Genomic DNA, 19,218 nt, shown 5'->3' on the forward strand with positions numbered 1-19,218 from the left:
TAATCGATCCGAGTATATGTTGCACTCTTTTTTCCCTTAGTCGATCTTTTATCCCACAGGATTTTCCTGGTAAGGTTTTTAATGAGGAAGCCAAGAATGTGTATTACTGGATGTGTACTCGGAGTGTTTGACAAATGAAATATTTGCCCATCAATGAACATACATTGAAAATGTATTTATCTGATCCACAGGAAATTCAATCTCAGATGGGCTATTTACTTTTATATGGAGATACAACTACATCATGGCATTCGGTGAAGTATATATCTCATCTGAAAAAATATGGTATGTAATGTGATAAAGTACCTACAATTTTATATGAAGATAATGCAGTATGCATAACACAACTAAGGGAAGGATTCATAAAAGGAGATAGAACAGAGCATATTTTGTCAAAACTTTTCTACACACATGAGTTTATGAAAATGGTGATATCGATGTGCGATAGATTCGTTCAAGTGACAATATTGTTGGTTTATTCACCAAGTCTCTACCAACTGCACCTTTCAAGAAGATGGTGCACAAGATTGAGATGCGAAGATTCAAGTTATTAAATTGAAGTTTCTATCTGGGAAAGTAAAATATGTGTTGTACTCTTTTTTCCTTAACCAAGGTTTTGTCCCAATCGAATTTTACTGGTAAGATTTTTGATGAGGCAACATTAAAGACATTACAAGATGTGTGCACTCTTTGTCCTTTACTAGGTTTTTCTCATTGAGTTTTTCTAGTAAGGTTTTAATGAAACACATTATCTATTAATGGACATCCAAGGGAGAGTATTATATAATATGGATGTCATGTGACATATGTATGTATGAAATGTCATTAATCAAAGGTAATAATTAGTAATCAAATTGAATTTGAACACTAAGAGTTACTTGTTCAATTTGGTTTTGAATACCTAAGAAAGTTGGTCAAGTTGCAAACTTGATGTCAACCTTGGCAACCTTATGGAGTAAGTTTGGTGGTCTATAAATAGCCACCCTTTTATACATTTTTACTGATATATGAAAGTAAAACAAAAGTACTACTAAAATTTTTTAAAATTCTCTTCTTTCTTTAAGTTTGAGGAAGATTTTTCATATTCTAAAAATTCCATAAGGAATATAAGAGTCCAGTTAAAGACTTAAACATTTCCTTGGAACCGGGAAATTGCATGCCATAGACCCAAATATGGGTGGCTTTAGATATTTGACCCCAAACAAGAATGTCTTTGAAGAATAGCCTTCCTTACTTTTTAATATACTAAAAGTACCATTTTGTCCCTCTATACTTCAAATATATTTTTAAACTTTTCATATTCATTTATCTCTCAAATTTTATTTTTTATTATATTCGCTTTTTAATTTTTTTCTTTACTTTTATAATTCTACTTTTTTCACTTTTTTATTTTTCCTTTAAATTTATTATTCTGATTTTTATTATTTGTAATTTTTATTTTTTCTTTAACTTTATTTCATATTTTGATTTATTTGTCTCAACCTTTATTTTTTTTCTCTTTTTCTTTTTTTTTTCAACCATTATCTATTTTTTCTTTTTTTTTCTTTTTTTAATTTAGTTGTCTTTAACCTTTATTTAGAGTTTTTTTAATTTCTCTTTTTTCCCCAGAATTTTTCTTAGATATTCATTCTCGTTCATCTTTTTTCCTCATTTCTCAAATATCCTTTATCTTTCCCTATATATGAGCAGTTTATTCTTAATTGCACTACAAAACATATGGGAGACCGCCCTATATCTTCATGATGAGAGTGAAAATCGAAAATCATTAGGTCCACAATTTTCAAACGTATCTGTTAATCTAACTTCATCATAGCAAAACATCATATTTTTCAATACTAAAGTTCAGTAGCATTTACTGTCAAGTGTCATGCAAAATATAAGGAAATAGATTAGTTTTTCAGTAGTAACTTTTAACTGGTCAATTATACTCAAATACTTGACAAATGATCTGTATTGAGAAATTAAAAATAAACTAAGCAACATATAGAGAATGGCAATACTGCAATCTCAAAACAGAATACCATGCAATTATGGAATTAACATTTTGTGTAAGTATGAAGTCTAATTAGTCTATTCAAAAAGTGTATATCTTTCTGCATTTTGATTAGCATGAATAGGCTATCAATATCTGCATTTTCGTCATTAGTTGGTTCATATTATCTATTTCATCAGCCAGTTGATCTACACTCTATTTAGTTCATTGGGGTGACTCCATCTTGATCATGATTCTATTCATTAATGTTTTCATGTTGATTAGCATTTTGCTCAGCAGCTCCTAAATCTTGTTCATCAGAAACCTATTAATTAGCACCTCCATATTGATCAGCATTTTGCTCAGTAGCACCCACATCTGGTTCATTAGTAACCTGTTCATCAGTGTCTCCATCTGGATAAGCATTTTGCTCAGCAATACCTACATCGTGATCATTAGGACTCGGTTCATTAGCATTTCTATCTTGATTACCATTTTGCTCAGCAGCATCCACATCTTGTTTATTAGGAAACTGTTTATTAGTGTTTCCATCTGGATCAGCAATTTGCTCAGCAACACGTACATCTTGATCAGCATTTTGCACATTAGAGCCCACATCTTGTTCGTTAGGAGTCTGTTCATTGGTGTTTCCATCTTGATCAGCAATTTGCTCATTAGATCCTACATCCTATTCATTAGGAACCCATATCATTCATCTTTTTCCTCATTTATCATATATGTTAAAAATCTAATCAATGCAATTAAAGAATAAATTATTTTCTCTTGGGCAAAAGTTTTCAATTTCAATAATTTTCTAAAGTCTTGCCCATGAGGCAAAAGTTGCATATATGTTAATAATCTAATCAGTGCAATTAAAGAATTAACTTTTGCCTCTTGGGTAAAATTTTTCAATTTCAACAATTTTCTAAACTAAGTCTTGCCCATGAGGCAAGAGTTGCATATATATTAATAATCTAATCAGTGAAATTAAAGTATAAATCGTTGCCTCTTGAGCAAAAGTTTTTAATTTCAACAATTTTCTAAAGTCTTGCCCATGAGGCAAGAGTTGCATATATGTTAACAATCTAATCAATGCAATTAAAGAATAAACTTTTGCCTCTAGGGCAAAAGTTTTCAATTTCAACAGTTTTCTAAACTAAGTCTTGCCCATGAGGCAAGAGTTGCATATATGTTAATAATCTAATCAATGTAATTAAAGAATAAACTGTTGCCTCTTGGGCAAACGTTTTCAATTTCAACAATTTTCTAAACTAAGTCTTGCCCATGAGGCAAGAGTTGCATATATATTAATAATCTAATCAGTGCAATTAAAGAATAAACCGTTGCCTCTTAGGAAAAAGTTTTTAATTTCAACAATTTTCTAAAGTCTTGCCCATGAGGCAAGAGTTGCATATATGTTAATTATATAATCAGTGCAATTAAAGAATAAACTTTTGCCTCTTGGCCAAAAGTTTTCAATTTCAACAATTATCTAAACTAAGTCTTGCCCACGAGGCAAGAGTTACATATATGTTAATAATCTAATCAGTGAAATTAAAGAATAAATTATTGCCTCTTGGGCAAAAGTTTTCAATTTCAATAATTTTTTAAACTAAGTCTTGCCCACGAGGCAAAAGTTGCATATATGTTAATAATCTAATCAGTGCAATTAAAGAATAAACTATTGCCTCTTGGGCAAAAGTTCAATTTCAACAATTTTTTAAAGTTTTGCCCATGAGGCATGGTTATAATTTATGTACAGCAAAAGGAATGGATATTGTCTGGACTATCTCTAAGAAAGGCATGGTTGAAGATACCTGCAACAGCTTCTTCTGCCACTTTAACATGCTGCTTAACTAAGTCTTCTTTAGCACTAACATTAACCAGAGCAGCTGATAACTTTTCTATCTACTTCTTTGGACTTTTCTTTACTTCATTATCAATAGTTGCTGTTTTTGAGGTCACATCTGGTGATTGGTTGTCATTGTCTGGAGTTTCTTTTAACGGATCCTACTCCAAAAAGCAGAATGCAAGTGTTGAAGTAAGAATAGTAAAGTTAACAATCACTAACAAGGAATTACCAGGAAAACAACAACATCAAGCTTGGGATAAAATTTCATTACTATATTAGCTAATATAATGTAAAATGCACATGGAACTAACTAGCAGTCATTTAACTTTTCTGTTAATACTCTGGCAATTAAGGGACTGAAATAATCAAATTTTTTGCACACCTATATTGGCCTTTTGGCTTACGGATCTGAGACTCATGGCATCAGAACTATAATCTTTGAATACAGAGCTTGAGTTATTTAAAACTATAAATTTACCACTACCACATCAAAGTTAATAGAGAGTAAATTTAGTGGATATCAATTCTACAAAATCTAAATATACAAAATGTCATCAAGTGCCCATTTACTAGGTAGCTAGCTGGCTCCAACACTAAATGTTGTTCCCATACTTTCACTTTTACAATTAAGTCATTGATATTTTGGATCAATCTAAAGTTGAAGCTTCCAACTTCCAAGCATACTAAAATGACAAATGACAAATTATTGGCAATGGCTCATTGGAAAACAAAGGATTCTCAAACATTTATGTCTGAAACTTGAATCCTGCAGTTCTAAAGAACTGGTAGACACAATTCAAGGAGAAAGAGGCAGGAGAAAAATAAAGATATAATACATGAATGACGATCAGAGTTGTCAAAATACAGCATTTGCAGAAGGCATTGAAACATACTAAAGTTTTACGAGTATAACCATTGGCAGTATAGCACTTTCTAACTACGAAAACATGAGCTGAATATTTAGCTCGACCATTTCAGCTTGAAATAAATATGCATAAAAAGATTTAAATATGAATACTCAAATCAAAATATTAGCTTCCTTATATCAGCACAATAGTTAGAAGGCCAAAAAAAGATTATCAAGACATCCTATGAACAAAAAAAAAATCTTTCTTTTGCCTTGTACCTGCTCATCAGAGTGTCATTCTAAATGTGAAGAGAGTGAACCAGAACTCTCAGTTTCACCAATGCTCTTCTCAGAAGGTCTCTTTTTCCACAACCAATTCGTCTTATCCATCGATCTCAATAACCAACTAAATCTTCTACAAGTTCATTGTCAATGACCACCTACATATAATTGACACCATTAATCAATAATAATCAAATGAATGAGTAACCAAACAGAAAACTCTTGATAAGTGGTGGTCCAAATTTACAAGCAATATATTTATGCTTACAGTCACTTGCTTACAGCCTTTTTCTCCAAGACCAACCCCCCACAACTACCCAAACACAATCATAACTGCAATAACAAACTTCCCACAACCTGTTCGGCACAATTCCTCAATGGAAAATATGTTACTACAACAACAGCATAACCCAACTCTAGCTTACGTTCACCTCCCCAAAAAATCAAATCAATATGCTAATTATATAACGAGCTAAAATCTACCGCAATACATCAATAAGCTTAAATTTACTGCAAATTAAATGTTTACACAGAGCTAAAATTCACCCAATCACCCCCAAAGAGTTAGAGAATTATGATGATAAAGTTCTTACCTGAAAAAATCTTACGGCTGCGAATTTATTTGATAGAAAGAAAGAGCAATGATCGTGCAAATTTGTTTGATTAAAAGAAAGAGCGAGGATGTTTTGTTTTGAAAGAAAGTTAGAGTGTTTTGTTTTGGAAGAAAGAAAAGCTAATACATTGGAGGGGTATTTTCGTTCAAAAAAATATGAGTTAATAAGTAAAGGTTATTTTCACAAAGCTTTTTTTTTTGGGACGAAAATTTGAAAGTCACCCTAATTGGGGTCTATTTTTTAGATTCTCTGGGAACATCACTTGCACCGAAGGTGCAGGAACTACGACTGACCAGCCCATTTGAGTTAATATGTTGCCAATTGGCTATTTTTTGTGATAAAAAAATGAGTGAGTTATTTTTTTATGTAAATAATTTAACTTAATGGATATTTTGTATAATTTTTCCTTAAAAAGAGTTATTTGAAATTTATTAGTCATTGAACATGAATTTCACTGGAGGAAAAAAAAAAGATGTTATGTGTGAGTAGTTTTTCTATTTCGCTTGGAATACTATTCAAATTTTTTTTTTCAATATTTGCAAAAACTGGGGAAATATGAAAAAATATATTGGTCCTAACTCCCGATTACCAGTATATATATGGCTGAAGCAGACACCTAATAAACAGTAGAGCTAGCGCTGCTGACCAATCCTCGGTCTCTTGTGAGTTGTGATATATGAGAAAACATTTAATGCTTTCTAAAATATGTTTTTTTTTTTTGGGTTAAAAAGGCTTGTATTAATAAACTTTAAGGAGGCGGAGGGTAAGTGTTCACGCTCCTGTCAGTTGTAGGAGCCCAAAAGCTGTTAGGGGCACATTCTAAAATATGTTTTGTTGAAACAAGGAAATATGCAGTTGTCCAAAAATGTTGACTTTTGCGTGTGTGAGAGAGAACAGAGGCTAGATAGATCGAGAGATGTTAGAAAAAGTAAGGTAATTCACATAAATCTCTTAATAATATTAAGTTTTGATTATTTTATTAATTATATTTTATTTTAATTTTTTAAAATGGTGATACACATATTATGTGGTGATACATATAAAAAAAATGATACATTTGAAACTAACAAAATATGTATTTAAGGAAGTAACAGATTCTCTTTTATGCATTGTATTATTTTATTCAAGGAAAGATATCTAATTTTTCTTTTTTTTAAGATTTAATTTAGGTGTTTTAATTATGATTCTCTTTTTTCGTCTTTAATTATGAAAGATATATTTTTTTTTGTCTTTTTTCTCTTTTTTCGTCTTTAATTTTAGTCTTCTTTTTTTAGATTTAATTTTAATTATGTTTCAATTCTGCTTTTAGTCTTTTCTTTTAAATATTATTACTTTTATTTTCTACACTGACTATACCATTACCTTTCATTAACATATGAATCACCCAATAATTGAAATAAATAATTGTATCTACCATATGAATCATCATAATACCATATGTATCACCCATTAATATCATATGTATCTCCCGTTAAAATCATACAAAATGTATCTATCGTATGATCACCATAATACTCATATAATGACATTATATTTATCATTCATATGAATCACCATTAAAAGAATAAACATGTATGAATAACTAAATAAACATGTATCAATAGATTTTTAAAAAGAAAAAAGAAAAAAAAAGGGAGATTTTAGGAGAGGAAAAAAAAAATTGCATACATTAATGGAGGAGAAAAAATCAGGAATGAAGATGATTTAAGCATTAATGCAAGAGAAAAAATCAAGAAAGAAATGATTTAATTGTTGATAATTAGAGAGATATTTTAGGGAATGATATCTTAAATGAGTCAATGGTGGATTAAAAATAGAATGTGAGATTTTCTTGATGTGTATCAAGAGTAAAGTTGAAAAATGAAATTTTATGTAAATTTTAAATAAGGGATATTGTAGTATGGGATTTATGTAATTATTTATCTAAAAAGTAGAGTGTAGGTATAAAGCCCAATTTGTCTATAATGTAACTATGTATTTTTTATTATTTTTTTACTTTATTTTTTTTTAAAGGAAATGAGGGGGGATTAATATGTGGGGAATCGAACACTTACCAACAAGATAAAAGTTCAAATAACTAACCAACTAAGCTACTAAACCTAATTACGCATGTTTGTCAAGTTTTCCTTACTTTTAAATCAAAGAACTCAACCTCAACCAACAAGTAGAGTCTCAAATTCAAACCTTCTAAAAAAAAATCAATAATAATTCATTTAGGCAAGCTATAACACGTAGCAGATCCGTCAAATCGGTAAATATAAAATCCAAGAGATAAAACACGCCAGGGTAGAGCGTGTCGAAGAGGAAAAGATTTAAGAAGAAGAGACCTGGGATGAGCTTGAATTGCTAGAATTTTTTTAAAAAGATTGTTGTCCTTATAATCTGGGATTCTATCTAAGGAAATACTATATTAATGCCCTAAAAACAGGACGAAACTATTTGCTTAACAATAGCTATTCAAGGTAAAATGTTGTGATAAATTGTAATCAACAGAAAGTACCATTGAAAAGGATAATTAAGTGTTAAAACAAACTTATCCACATAAAATCATTTCAAATCACCGCTAGCATATGTTGTCGAGAGCTGCTTTTTTAAAAAGGTATTTATATAGCTTCACAGCAGCCGAGTGTTACAGCTTTGACAATGTTTTTAAAATAATGGTAGTTTGAATAAAACAAATATCAAATAGTACTATTTCCAAACATTACTATAACACAAGGGAGTCGACACAAGTGAATAAGAGGCATCCGCAGCTTTGCCAAGCTTCACATCAATTTCGACAGATTAGGCAAAGAGAGCTTCCCTAATTTTGGTGAAGCAGAACATGTCATGTCAGCAATGAAAATGGCAAAGTTAAAACACTCAACTTAGGCAGAAATAGACTTCTTTCCTATTTAACTGCGGATTCTCATTTTACATGTCCACTAATTACAGCACCCAGCGCTTCTTCCCTCAACCCACTAAGCAACTTAATAAAAGAAAAGTATCTCTCTGCCATCGTTTTTTACAAAAGTAATTCACTTACCTAGACCTGCTTTTAATCTTCATCGATACGAACAACCTCAGAACCTAATCTTCAGTTTGGTCAAGCATTGGAGGTGGAAATGTCAGCATAATCCACCATTTCTATACCTGCTTCTCCAGTTGATAAACTTCTAGGTCTATGCTCCAGAACCTCTGCAGGAGTAACATTGTGGTGCTTGTGGCTCCCAGTCATGCTTGCAACTGTACAATTGCTAGCACTCTTGGATCCAGATTCTGGGTTTGGAAGACTATCAGGTTCTTTCTCAGCATTGAGTACCCTATCATCTACTTGAGATGAAGGAACTGGATAACTACATTTACTAGCTTCAGAATTCCAATCTTCTTGAACCAGTTTCCTCTCAAAATTAGGAATATTTTGATGTGGAGAAGAGAGAATTTGGTTCATCTGTTGACAAATCGCTTCCAGCGGAAGGATGTTCTTTCTCATCACTGAACTAGGGTGACTCTCATTAAATGAGTCTTGGACATTTCCAGAAAGTACCTGGCACATCTGCAGAACAGACAGAAAAGGATACACGTATCATCTTTCGCATACTTTCCAGAAATGTGGTTTTATTGTCTTATACTAGAAAGTATGTGTCAACTTATGCATAGATGAAAACGAAGTATGTTTTTGAGTGAACTATTCACCTTGTTATAAAGCTCTGCAACACCTAAACGATCTGGTTTACCATCACAAGCAACTTGAGAGATTCCTTGTGGAGCTGCATGCAAAGAAGTGCATGATAGGATGCTAGGTCAGTAAATTTACTACATGACATACAATAGAAGCTTGAGGAGGCAAATGACTACTTACAAATTGCTACAAGTCTTGGGAAATGGTCAATCATTTCAGTATCGGCTTCTTCGACATTTCGATTTGGTTCATCCACAACCTTGTTATCACCCACAATTTCTTCATTGGGCAGTTCATGAGATTTTTCATCACCCTAGTTGAAACGCACAAGGATCAGTATATCACATGAACTAGTGTAGCTCCACAGAAGTAACCAATGGAACTGCCACCCCTAGTGACCTAGATTTCAAAAACTAGTTCACTGACAGAATTGTAAGCAATTAAGCAAGTCCATGAATTATAGTGAGTTCCAAACATGTCTAATGGTTGTTCGTCAAGGGAAAGGGTCATGTTCTCAAGGCCTGATTGATCATAGAGGACAAACTCTATCTTGCATACAGCTGGAACCCAAGGTTCTATACTAGTTAAAGTGAGAACTAGCTGAGAACATGCAGTTCCATTATGGCCCAACCTGCCAAACGAGGTTAGCTCATGAAATACTTGGATCTCTGAGAGTATAACTTGGACGTGAAATTCCTTGAATTAGTTTTCTGATACTGACTCGACATGCACAGAACGACAGAAAAATCATTGCTCAATAACCCTTTGGGAGACATGTTCTTGACAGATCACAAGCAATCCAACATCATATATTTCAAGTGTTCAATAAGACAACTTACAAAGACTTCTTTCTGATATTCTGCATTAAGGCCCTTTTCAAGAAGCAGCACCCTTTTCTTTATGAATTCAACTTGTCTTCGCTGCATCTCTCTAAAATGATACAATGAAGACGAATCTTGGACAACTTGTTGTCGGTTTGAAGGATCACTTGTCCCATGAGAAAGTTCAGCTCCATAGGTATTCCCATCACCAGTAGCTTTCATCAGACCTCCAGCAGACCCACAGTTAGCCATATCATGTGGTGCTTGAGAAGCTCCAGAAACAGTAACTTGTGATTGGGAAACTCCTGAAGATGTCAGCTCTTGGAAAGGTACTGGAGCAGAAGGAACTTGTAGCTGAGAAGCTCCGGGAACGGGTAAATTTATGAAGGGAAGATTGAGTTCTTTACAGATGATCTCTTGGATCATCAACTCCTTGTCATCAATAACTGCCTGCCATCTTCCATAACCATGCCTGCACAACCATAAACAGAGACAATAGAAAACAATATCAGCAGAACTTGGCTATTTCTGCTGCAATTATTGGATTTAATGTCTCTGATGCCAGCTCCCGGAATCCGGAGATGAACTTATCAACTAACACGAACTTATCACAGCGAAAAAAAGATGTGACCCTAAATACATAAACTTGTGTTTTAAGGAGAAAAAGTGAGAAGACAGTTTACATGGTGTGCGCACACAAAATTTCAGACGAAAGATGATTAGTAAGTAAAGAACAGGCCTTGACACAATGCAATAGTTACAAGTTCTGCTCTAGAACATACGCAAAAATGTAAAGAGGCAATCTTGGATGTCAATCAGTGAAAATGTGATATGAAACATAAACTGATGAAAGCAAATTATTTTCCACCATTCAGCGAAGATTTGGAGCATTTCACAAGTTAATACTTTTGTAAGCTACAGGATAAATTCTCCAACCAAAATTCTGGAGTAAAGGGTATAAGTATCACTAATATTTTACTGTGAATTTGTCAGACCTACCGTATTCACTTTTTTAGCATTTTCGGGAAGGGTTCAAGTAGCTGTGATAGATGAAAAGAAAGTAGGCCAATTAAGTACAGGAACAATACTAAAGATCATCTATTCAGAGCCTTCATCTCTTTAATTCAATAGAGACTTTCACATGCTTTTCATTACCGGTAAATGCAATCTAATCAACTCCTGTCCTAGTCTTTCTTTAAAAAGCACTATTTCAGTACTACAGACTTATTTCAAATAGTTTAAGCAGTTCCTAAATTCATAATAGAGATCAGCAGATATAAAGGTTACATACTTTAGTAATGCCCGTAGTAGTAGCAGATCATGCTCATCCTTCCAAACTTTTCCACCTTTCAATCCAGGGAACCTCGACACAATATCCTCAGCAAAAAGAGAGCAACCTGTCTTTTCTGAAAAAGCCTTCACCTGAAACAACAGAACATACTTATCAACCTTTACCCATGAAGACACCACTATAGTTGTATAACTTAAGCCTTAATGAAGATCTGCTGTCATCTGACAAAGCAACTGAAGATAGAAGCTTCAGTTTTGCTGGAAATTAAAAATCACATACACTCACTCTGTTGCATTTTGTTCGACTTATTTTGACTAGGCACGGAGTTTAAGAAAAAAAGACTTTTGAATCTTGTGGTCTTAAATTTAAGATATTTCAAATTTATCAAAATGCTCTTTAATCTTGTGGTCTTAAACATGTCATGTGGAAAGTTAAAATTAAAGAGTTGCTAAAAAAGGAAAGGGTCGTTCATTTTGAAGAAGTGGTCAAACAAATTGAAACGGAAGGAGTAAACATTTGACAGTGTCAAGATGACAACATGAAAACCAAGCAAAAGTCATAATTATAAATTATGTTAGGCATTACAGGCAGAAGAAATTCAGCAACAGTATCGCAGTTTACCATTCCATCTTTTGGACAAGTTATATTATATCTGTACCAGTCTGATACCTCAACCACCTTGCAAAATAGCATTAACCATGAAATAAGACACTTCCATTTTTTGTCTTTTCAAACATGAGAACAAAATCTCGTGTTTTCATGCAAAAAAACTAAGTTGCAACTGCAGTAGAACAAGTGAGGATGCAATTGATGTTGGATGCAAAACAAAAGGTATGGCAATTGGAGAAATTTATAGAGACATGAAATGTATTCTGAACTGAATATTAAGTTTAATAGTTATGACTTTCTATTGCCGTAAAAACACGAAAGTTGCGAGAAGTAAAGAATGAGACAAGGGGAACAAATAGGACATGCATATCAGAAAAGATCTACTCTCTCCGTCCCATTTTATGTGGTACCCTTTGATTTGGCACAGCATTTAAGAAAAAAGGAAGATTTTTGAAACTTGTGGTCTAAAACAATCCTTAGATATTTCTATAGTTGTGTGTAAGAAATACAAGAGAAAAATATCATTGAATTGTTGTATCTAAAGTATTACATTGAGACCCTATTTATAGACATTGCATTAGACTCCTTTTCCAACTAGGACACTGACATTACAATTCTTTTCCAAATAGGATTCCATATACCATTCTTATTCCTACTCATATTCTAACACTCCCCCTCAAGCTGGTGCATACAAGTCATATGTACTGAGCTTATTACAAATGTAATTAACACGAGGAACAATGAGGAACTTGATGAAAATATTTGCAAGTTGATCACTCGATTTCACAAATTTTGGAATAATATCTCTGAAAAGCATATTCTCTCTCACAAAGTGACAATCAATCTCAATGTGCTTAGTCCTCTCATGAAATATCGAATTTGATGCGATACGAAAAGCTACTTGGTTATCAAACAGAAGTCTCATTCTCATTCCACTGATTTCTCCAAATTTTAACTCTCTCTACAATTGTTAAATCCAAACAAGCTCACAAGTGGCTACCGGCATTGCTCGATATTCTACTTCTACACTAGATCGCGAAGTGTTTCATACTCTTCTAGGACACCATATTACCTCCTATTAAACACAATATTCGAATGTAGAACGTCTATCATAAGGTGATCTCGCCCAATCAACCTATGTATATCCAACGATCTGCTCATGACTTCAATCCTCGAAGAGTAGTCCTTTACCTGGAGCTAACTTAATCTATCACACAATGCAAACAATTGCATCTTAATGACTATCACATGGAGAATCCATAAACTGACTTACAACACTCACGTGATAGGAAATGTCTGGCCTGGTCACTGTGAGATAATTCAACTTACCCACTAGACACCTATATCTTCCACGATCATTGAATGGCTCCCTCTAGTTTAATATTCGAATGAGCAAGAATGTCAATAGGTTTACATTCTCCCATTCGTGTCTCCTCGAGAATGTCTAAGGCATACTTGCATTGTGAAATAAAAAAACCTGATTCGGACTGAGCAACTTCAATACCTAAAAGATACTTCAATCTACTCAAGTCTTTAGTCTGAAAATGCCGAAAGAGGTGTTGTTTCAAATTAATGATACCAGCTTGATCACTGCCGGTAATAACGATCATCAAACCACCAAATAAATACATAGATTTAAGGCAAAATGTTGATAAAATACAGAGTGATCGGCTTCACTACGAATAATGTCAAACTTCTGAATTACTGTGCTGAATTTTCCAGACCAGGCTCGAGGAGATTATTTGAGACCATGAAGTGACCAACACAATCAACACACCAGATTAGACTCTCCCTGAGCAATAAAACCAGGTGGTTGGTCCATATAAACTTCCTCCTCAAGGACACCATGGAAAAAAGCATTCTTAATATCCAACTGAAAAAGAGTTCAGTGTTGAACAACAGGGATAGAAACAGACGAACAGATGCAATTTTAGCCATTGGAGAGAAAGTATTAGTAAAATCAAGCATCACTCTAATCAAGCCCAAATATCTGAGTGTACCCCTTAGCAACAAGGCAAGCCTCAAGTCGATCAATTTGGCTATCCGAACCAACTTTCAATGCATAAACCCAACAACAACCGTCAGTTACCTGAAAGGAAAGGAACAAGCTCCCAAGTACCACTCGTATGTAAAGCAAACATCTTATCAATCATAGCCTATCACCATCCTGAATGAGAAAGTGCCTCTTCGGTAGACATAGGGATGGAGACAAAGGACAAAGATGATATAAAGACATAATAAGATGAAGACAAACTACAATAACTTAAAAAGGTATAATAAGGGTTAGTATTACGAGTGGATCGTATACCTTTTCGAAGTGTGATCAGAGGAGACAAGTTTGTAGTAGGTGCAGGGTTAGGCGTAGGATGGAAAATCTGAGCCTGATGTTGTAGATGGACGACGATGAAAAGTCAGGAGTGGTGGCACTGTAGATGAAGTTGTATTTGGCTAGGAACCTCCGCTGGATGGACAAAAAGAAATCCCCCTATCACTTCATCCAGTTGATACTGATAGGGGACTACCCAAGGGGGGAGCAGTCTCGATGAGGTGCCTATACTTTTTCTCTGCTACTCCATTCTGTTGAGGAGTATATAGCCAAGAAGTCCAATGAATAATTCCTTGATAAGTCGTGAATTTTGAAATTGAGAGGACATATATTTGAAGGTGTTATCACTGCGAAAGATAGTGTTATCACTGCAAAAGATACGTATTGAGACTCCGAATTGATTTGTATTTCAGAACAGTAACTCTAGAATATAGGAAACAATTCAGAGCGATCTTTCATTAACTAAATCCAAGTACATCTCGAATAATCATCAATCAAGCTAACAAAATAATGAAACCTTAGGGTTGAACTTATTCTTCCCGGACTCTAAAAATCAGAGTGAACTACGAAAAAAATAGACTCTGCACGGTTCTCAATACTATGTTGAAAGGTAGTTCGAGTGTGTTTCCAAAGTTGGCACGAATCACAATCTAATGTGGATAGACTGGACAAACTAGGCACCACCTTTTGAAATTTGAACAAACTAGGATGTCCAAACGTTTGTGCATTATGTCTGGAGAATCTGCAATTGGACATGCCACGAGGAGTTAGGAGACGTAAGTTAGTAAAAGCCTTGTGATTCATATCAAACACTAATTGTTTTTCCCGTACTACGGTCATGCATGATAAAAGAGTCCTCAAGAAATAGTATGCTACAATTTAGGGCACGAGTCAAACGACTGATCGATGCAAGATTAAAAGCACAACCAGGGACATAAAGAACAAGCCAACCCCTTTTGCTTTGGTTTGATTACCATTGGCTAAAGTTAGAGTTGGAAGAGACTGTGAAAAAACAATATTTTTGATAGAAGTGATTTATCACCAAAAAATATGATCAGAAGCACCAGAGTCCCCAACCCATGATCCAAAGGTAGGAGATGTGCTCTACTTGTAAAGATATTTGCTTGCTCGATACTGAAGATACTCAATATATTCCTTTTCAAATAAATAAACCCATTGATTACCTATGGTGTTAGACTAAGCAGCATGAGCATTTTTAGGTGGTTAACCATGCAAAGAATAGCATATTCCATTGCTATTCCACGAGTATGTCCAAGCCTATTACAATAACTACACCAAGGTCAAGATCTTCCAAATCGACCTCCCCCTCAACGATTCTTCATGGACTGTGACATTTGATTTTAGATCTCCTCATTAAGGGTTCAGATTTAATCATAGGACTAAACCAAGCAAAAAAAGTAAGTCGCCAAAAAATGGTCAATCGCCAAAAAAAAAAGTCCGTTGCCGAAAAATTGAATTTGATTGCCTGAAATTGATTGAAATCAAGAAATAGTTATATGGACAGCCTTGGAATGAAAAGGCGACCTCACTGAAAAAAGAAATCTTGTCGGAAACTGGCCGTAAATAGCCACATGCGTTGGTGCGTGGTGACGCAGATTTGAAACTGTCGGCAGTGCATGAAGGCGCGTGGCTCACCAAAACTAAGTGTTGCTCACTGGGTTTGCTCGCCTGAGTGTTTCGCACTTCGTGGTAGTGTTGGCTTCTTTTCACAACACTTAGAAAACAGACGAAGGCGCAAATCAACCTTGACAATCGTCGGAAATTGACGCACAGTGACTGTCTAATTGATTTTTCTCCCCAGTAATTTTCTCACCAAACTAGCTCTAACACCATGTGAGGAATAAAGGAGAAAATATTATTGAAATATGTTGTATCAAAATTATTGCATTGAGACACTATTTATAGACATTGCATTAGACTCCTTTTCAACTAGGACACTGACATTACAATCTTTTTCCAAATTGGATTCCATATACTATTCCTATTCCTACTCATATTCTAACACTATTGAGTCATTTCATTAAGGGTAAAAGGGGAATTTTAAAGCTAAGTTATTTCTAATTAAAGTAAGTTGACATTCTTTTGGGATGGACTAAAAAGGAAAGGGTGCCACATAAAATGGGACGGAGGGGGAGTAACACATTCTACCAAAGGTCATGTTTGGGCTACATCCTGTTCAAACACACACCAGTGGGAGTTCGATACTGTTAAGTTATATACGACACTGGAATATGAAAAACTTGCCTTATCCCTCATAAGAAGCAAGACAGCTGTCCTAACAAGCACATCTTGTATTCTAAGTCCTTCTTTTGGAACACCATCTGCAATCAAAAATAGTTAAATGTTTCCTGACCTGACAGAAGAAAAAGGAGAAACTAAAGCCTATAAATAAGAATCATAGACCAAGATCTAAAAATCAATATAATTTCTTAACCTGAAAATGTTGGTGAGTCAGTGATATCTTCAGCTATGTGCGACAAAAAAAGAGCTCCGTAACTGCATGACAGTGATTAGAACATGTCAGTACATATGATCTAACATGTCTATCCAATAAGAGACGTACAACTCTAGAAATTTCTCAAAATAAAACCCCACATCATCAAGATGCATGAGAAGAATCTGCAATTTGGAGGGATACACTTTGCTGTTACAGTGATGTTTCTCCACTTTTCAACATAAATAACTTTACTCTAGTTACCATAGCTTTAACATAACGAGATATATATTGAAGATGTAATACCCTATCAAGTTGACTACTGCAATTGATACAGCATCAAAACTTAAAGCAATTATCAAATTCATATTTGAGCGAAGGCACAGGACCAAATCACCCACAAGTATCTCAATTATTCAACAGGTATATTCAGATCCAGTAAAAAAAAGGACAGAGCAAGAGAGATAGAAGGAGAAGAGTATGAAGATGCATGATGAGTGACTTTGGAGAACAGAAAGAGGTAATGGTTCGGCATATAAGGCAAGTTCGATCTAGCCCACTTGAATACACCTTTGGCTGAGACATAGCTACAGCCTAGAACAACACAGAGTTTAAATGTATGCACATACTCTTTAATTTCTTCATAAGTTTTCTGCTTCAATCGTGGAGTGAATTCTGCCCAGTCGAACTCACCAACCCCAAATCTGTAAAGTCAAGAAGTTATCTCCAACATTTCAAATTTATGCATGTACAACCAATGCGAGGTGCAGAATGGTAGGAAATTAGTACTATTACATTAACAACAACAAAAATAACAAGAACAACTATGTTTCAATCCCAAACTCAATGGTATGAAGTTGTAAGAGGAAAATATAAAGAAAAACGTAGCAGAACAAGAACACAGAAAAAAAGGAAACCTCATCAAAATTTGGACAAATGCTGCCCTTTGGCTTTGATTGAAACCCATTACTCTAAATGATCTTCCTTCTCCTTCCATCAAAGGGAGTGGTTCAGCAGAATCAACTGTCAAAAGAAAATATATTCTTCACTACGATATTGGTTTCCATTAGTTTAACTGAAATTCAAAAATGAGATTGAGAACCCATATCCCACCACGGGCTTTCTTTCTGTGCGCCTTTCTCACAACTGTAACTCCCGGAGAAGCAGCCTCACCATCACTCGAATCAGCTTCAGCTTCATAGTTGTCATCCTCTCCATCGGTACTCACATCTTCCAGACCAGCAAGATCATCATCTTCAACAGACACCATCTAGGACGAGAATAAGATATGAAGCGTGGGAATCAAAAAGGGAAAGTAGCGAAAAGTAAGATTAACATGTCCAAGAAAGAGCACCCACCAGAAAATATTGAAGAACGTGAAGGAGAGACGTGGCACCATGTTTTATAGCCCACCAAACTCATTCAATGAAAAAACAACAAATTGAATTAACATGCAAAAGAATTTCACACCTGCTTACGACTCCTCTTTCCCTTCCCCATAGTATTGAATTCTTCAACTTGATGCACTTCATATCTATCTCGTAGCAGTTCTTCCCAATAAGTTGCTCTCTCAGAATTGTTTACAGTTGCTTTGTTCTCCAAAGGGGCAATTGGTGCTTCATCTTCTGCCGTTGCCTCTGCTTCTTCAACGTATTCAAAATTAGCTACCTATGACATTCATCAGTTTATGTTAGAAAATAAAAAACCAGGGAAAAAAGCAATCACGAATATTAAAATGATAGCACTGACACAACTAAATCAGGAATTTAATAAATCAATCGTCTTAACATTGTTTATGAACTATCCTTATAAAAAAACAAAATAAACGATCAAATTAATTGCTTAATCATTGAAAGCCGAATATTTGTAAAAAGAAAATACTTTATGTAGGTGACAAATATGTATGCTGCATATATTCAGTTCCACACACTAAATTTTGAATAATGATTGGGTGATAGCCAAATTGTTGTTTCTCAAAGAAGAATGATCACTTGGTGGCCTTCCTTATTACGGTGGCTAAGACTCAGATAGATTACGTACTCTTTAGTATGATAGAGGCCTATGTAAGGACTGCAAGGTTATTTCAAGTATCTTATAACCTAACATAGAACTCTTGGCAATGGATTTGGAGATCAAGAGGAAGAGGAAGAAGAGGGGCTTGTATGATTTAGCAAGGATCAAGTGGGATAGCTTAACTATTGCCAAAGCTAAGGAGATGGGGGAGAAGTTGATGATGATGGGTGCTTGGGAAAGCAATGGGGATGCTAGGAGTGTGCAGGATAACACAACTAGTTTCATTAGGCAAGTAGCTAATGAGGTGTTGGGAGTCTCGAGACGTAACGTTAGTAGACGTTGATGATGGAGTGAAGCGATTCAAGGGAAAGTGGGCAAATAGGGGAGGTATAAGTCAGTAAAGAAGGAAGTGTAGCGGTTACAACGGCTAAAAGGACGATGCTTGAACACTGGTTTTTTTTTTTTTTTTTTTTGG

At 34.6% G+C, this 19,218-nt stretch overlaps 2 protein-coding genes across 4 annotated transcripts in view; both read right to left on the reverse strand.

The window, feature by feature from the left end:
• Positions 1-1,895: 1,895 nt before the first annotated feature.
• On the reverse strand, positions 1,896-5,507 carry LOC107879629 (uncharacterized protein DDB_G0290685-like). Its single transcript, XM_047395319.1, has 3 exons — positions 4,951-5,507; positions 3,790-3,982; positions 1,896-2,660 (listed from the first exon to the last, which is right to left on the reverse strand). Exons 2-3 carry the CDS (start codon positions 3,817-3,819, stop codon positions 2,301-2,303), a joined length of 390 nt encoding a protein of 129 aa, XP_047251275.1. The 5' UTR covers positions 3,820-3,982; positions 4,951-5,507; the 3' UTR covers positions 1,896-2,300.
• A 2,927-nt stretch (positions 5,508-8,434) lies between these two features.
• The window catches only part of LOC107838879 (CHD3-type chromatin-remodeling factor PICKLE-like), a 79,704-nt gene continuing 68,920 nt past the window's right edge, over positions 8,435-19,218 (reverse strand). The window contains exons 21-32 of one of the 3 annotated variants that reach the window (XM_047395321.1): positions 18,201-18,398; positions 17,844-18,000; positions 17,648-17,753; positions 17,360-17,434; positions 16,731-16,792; positions 16,541-16,617; positions 11,962-12,018; positions 11,341-11,471; positions 10,068-10,521; positions 9,409-9,541; positions 9,243-9,316; positions 8,435-9,102 (exon numbers count right to left, since the gene is read on the reverse strand). In XM_047395321.1, coding sequence (XP_047251277.1) covers positions 8,653-9,102; positions 9,243-9,316; positions 9,409-9,541; positions 10,068-10,521; positions 11,341-11,471; positions 11,962-12,018; positions 16,541-16,617; positions 16,731-16,792; positions 17,360-17,434; positions 17,648-17,753; positions 17,844-18,000; positions 18,201-18,398 — 1,974 coding nt within the window. In that variant the 3' untranslated portion in view covers positions 8,435-8,652. Of the gene's footprint in view, positions 9,103-9,242; positions 9,317-9,408; positions 9,542-10,067; positions 10,522-11,340; positions 11,472-11,925; positions 12,019-16,540; positions 16,618-16,730; positions 16,793-17,359; positions 17,435-17,647; positions 17,754-17,843; positions 18,001-18,200; positions 18,399-19,218 lie in introns of all 3 variants that reach the window. The other 2 variants (XM_047395320.1, XM_016682117.2) reach the window with 2 other exon arrangements.

This window comes from Capsicum annuum, chromosome 8 (genome assembly GCF_002878395.1).
Source record: "Capsicum annuum cultivar UCD-10X-F1 chromosome 8, UCD10Xv1.1, whole genome shotgun sequence".
Lineage (NCBI taxonomy): Eukaryota > Viridiplantae > Streptophyta > Magnoliopsida > Solanales > Solanaceae > Capsicum > Capsicum annuum.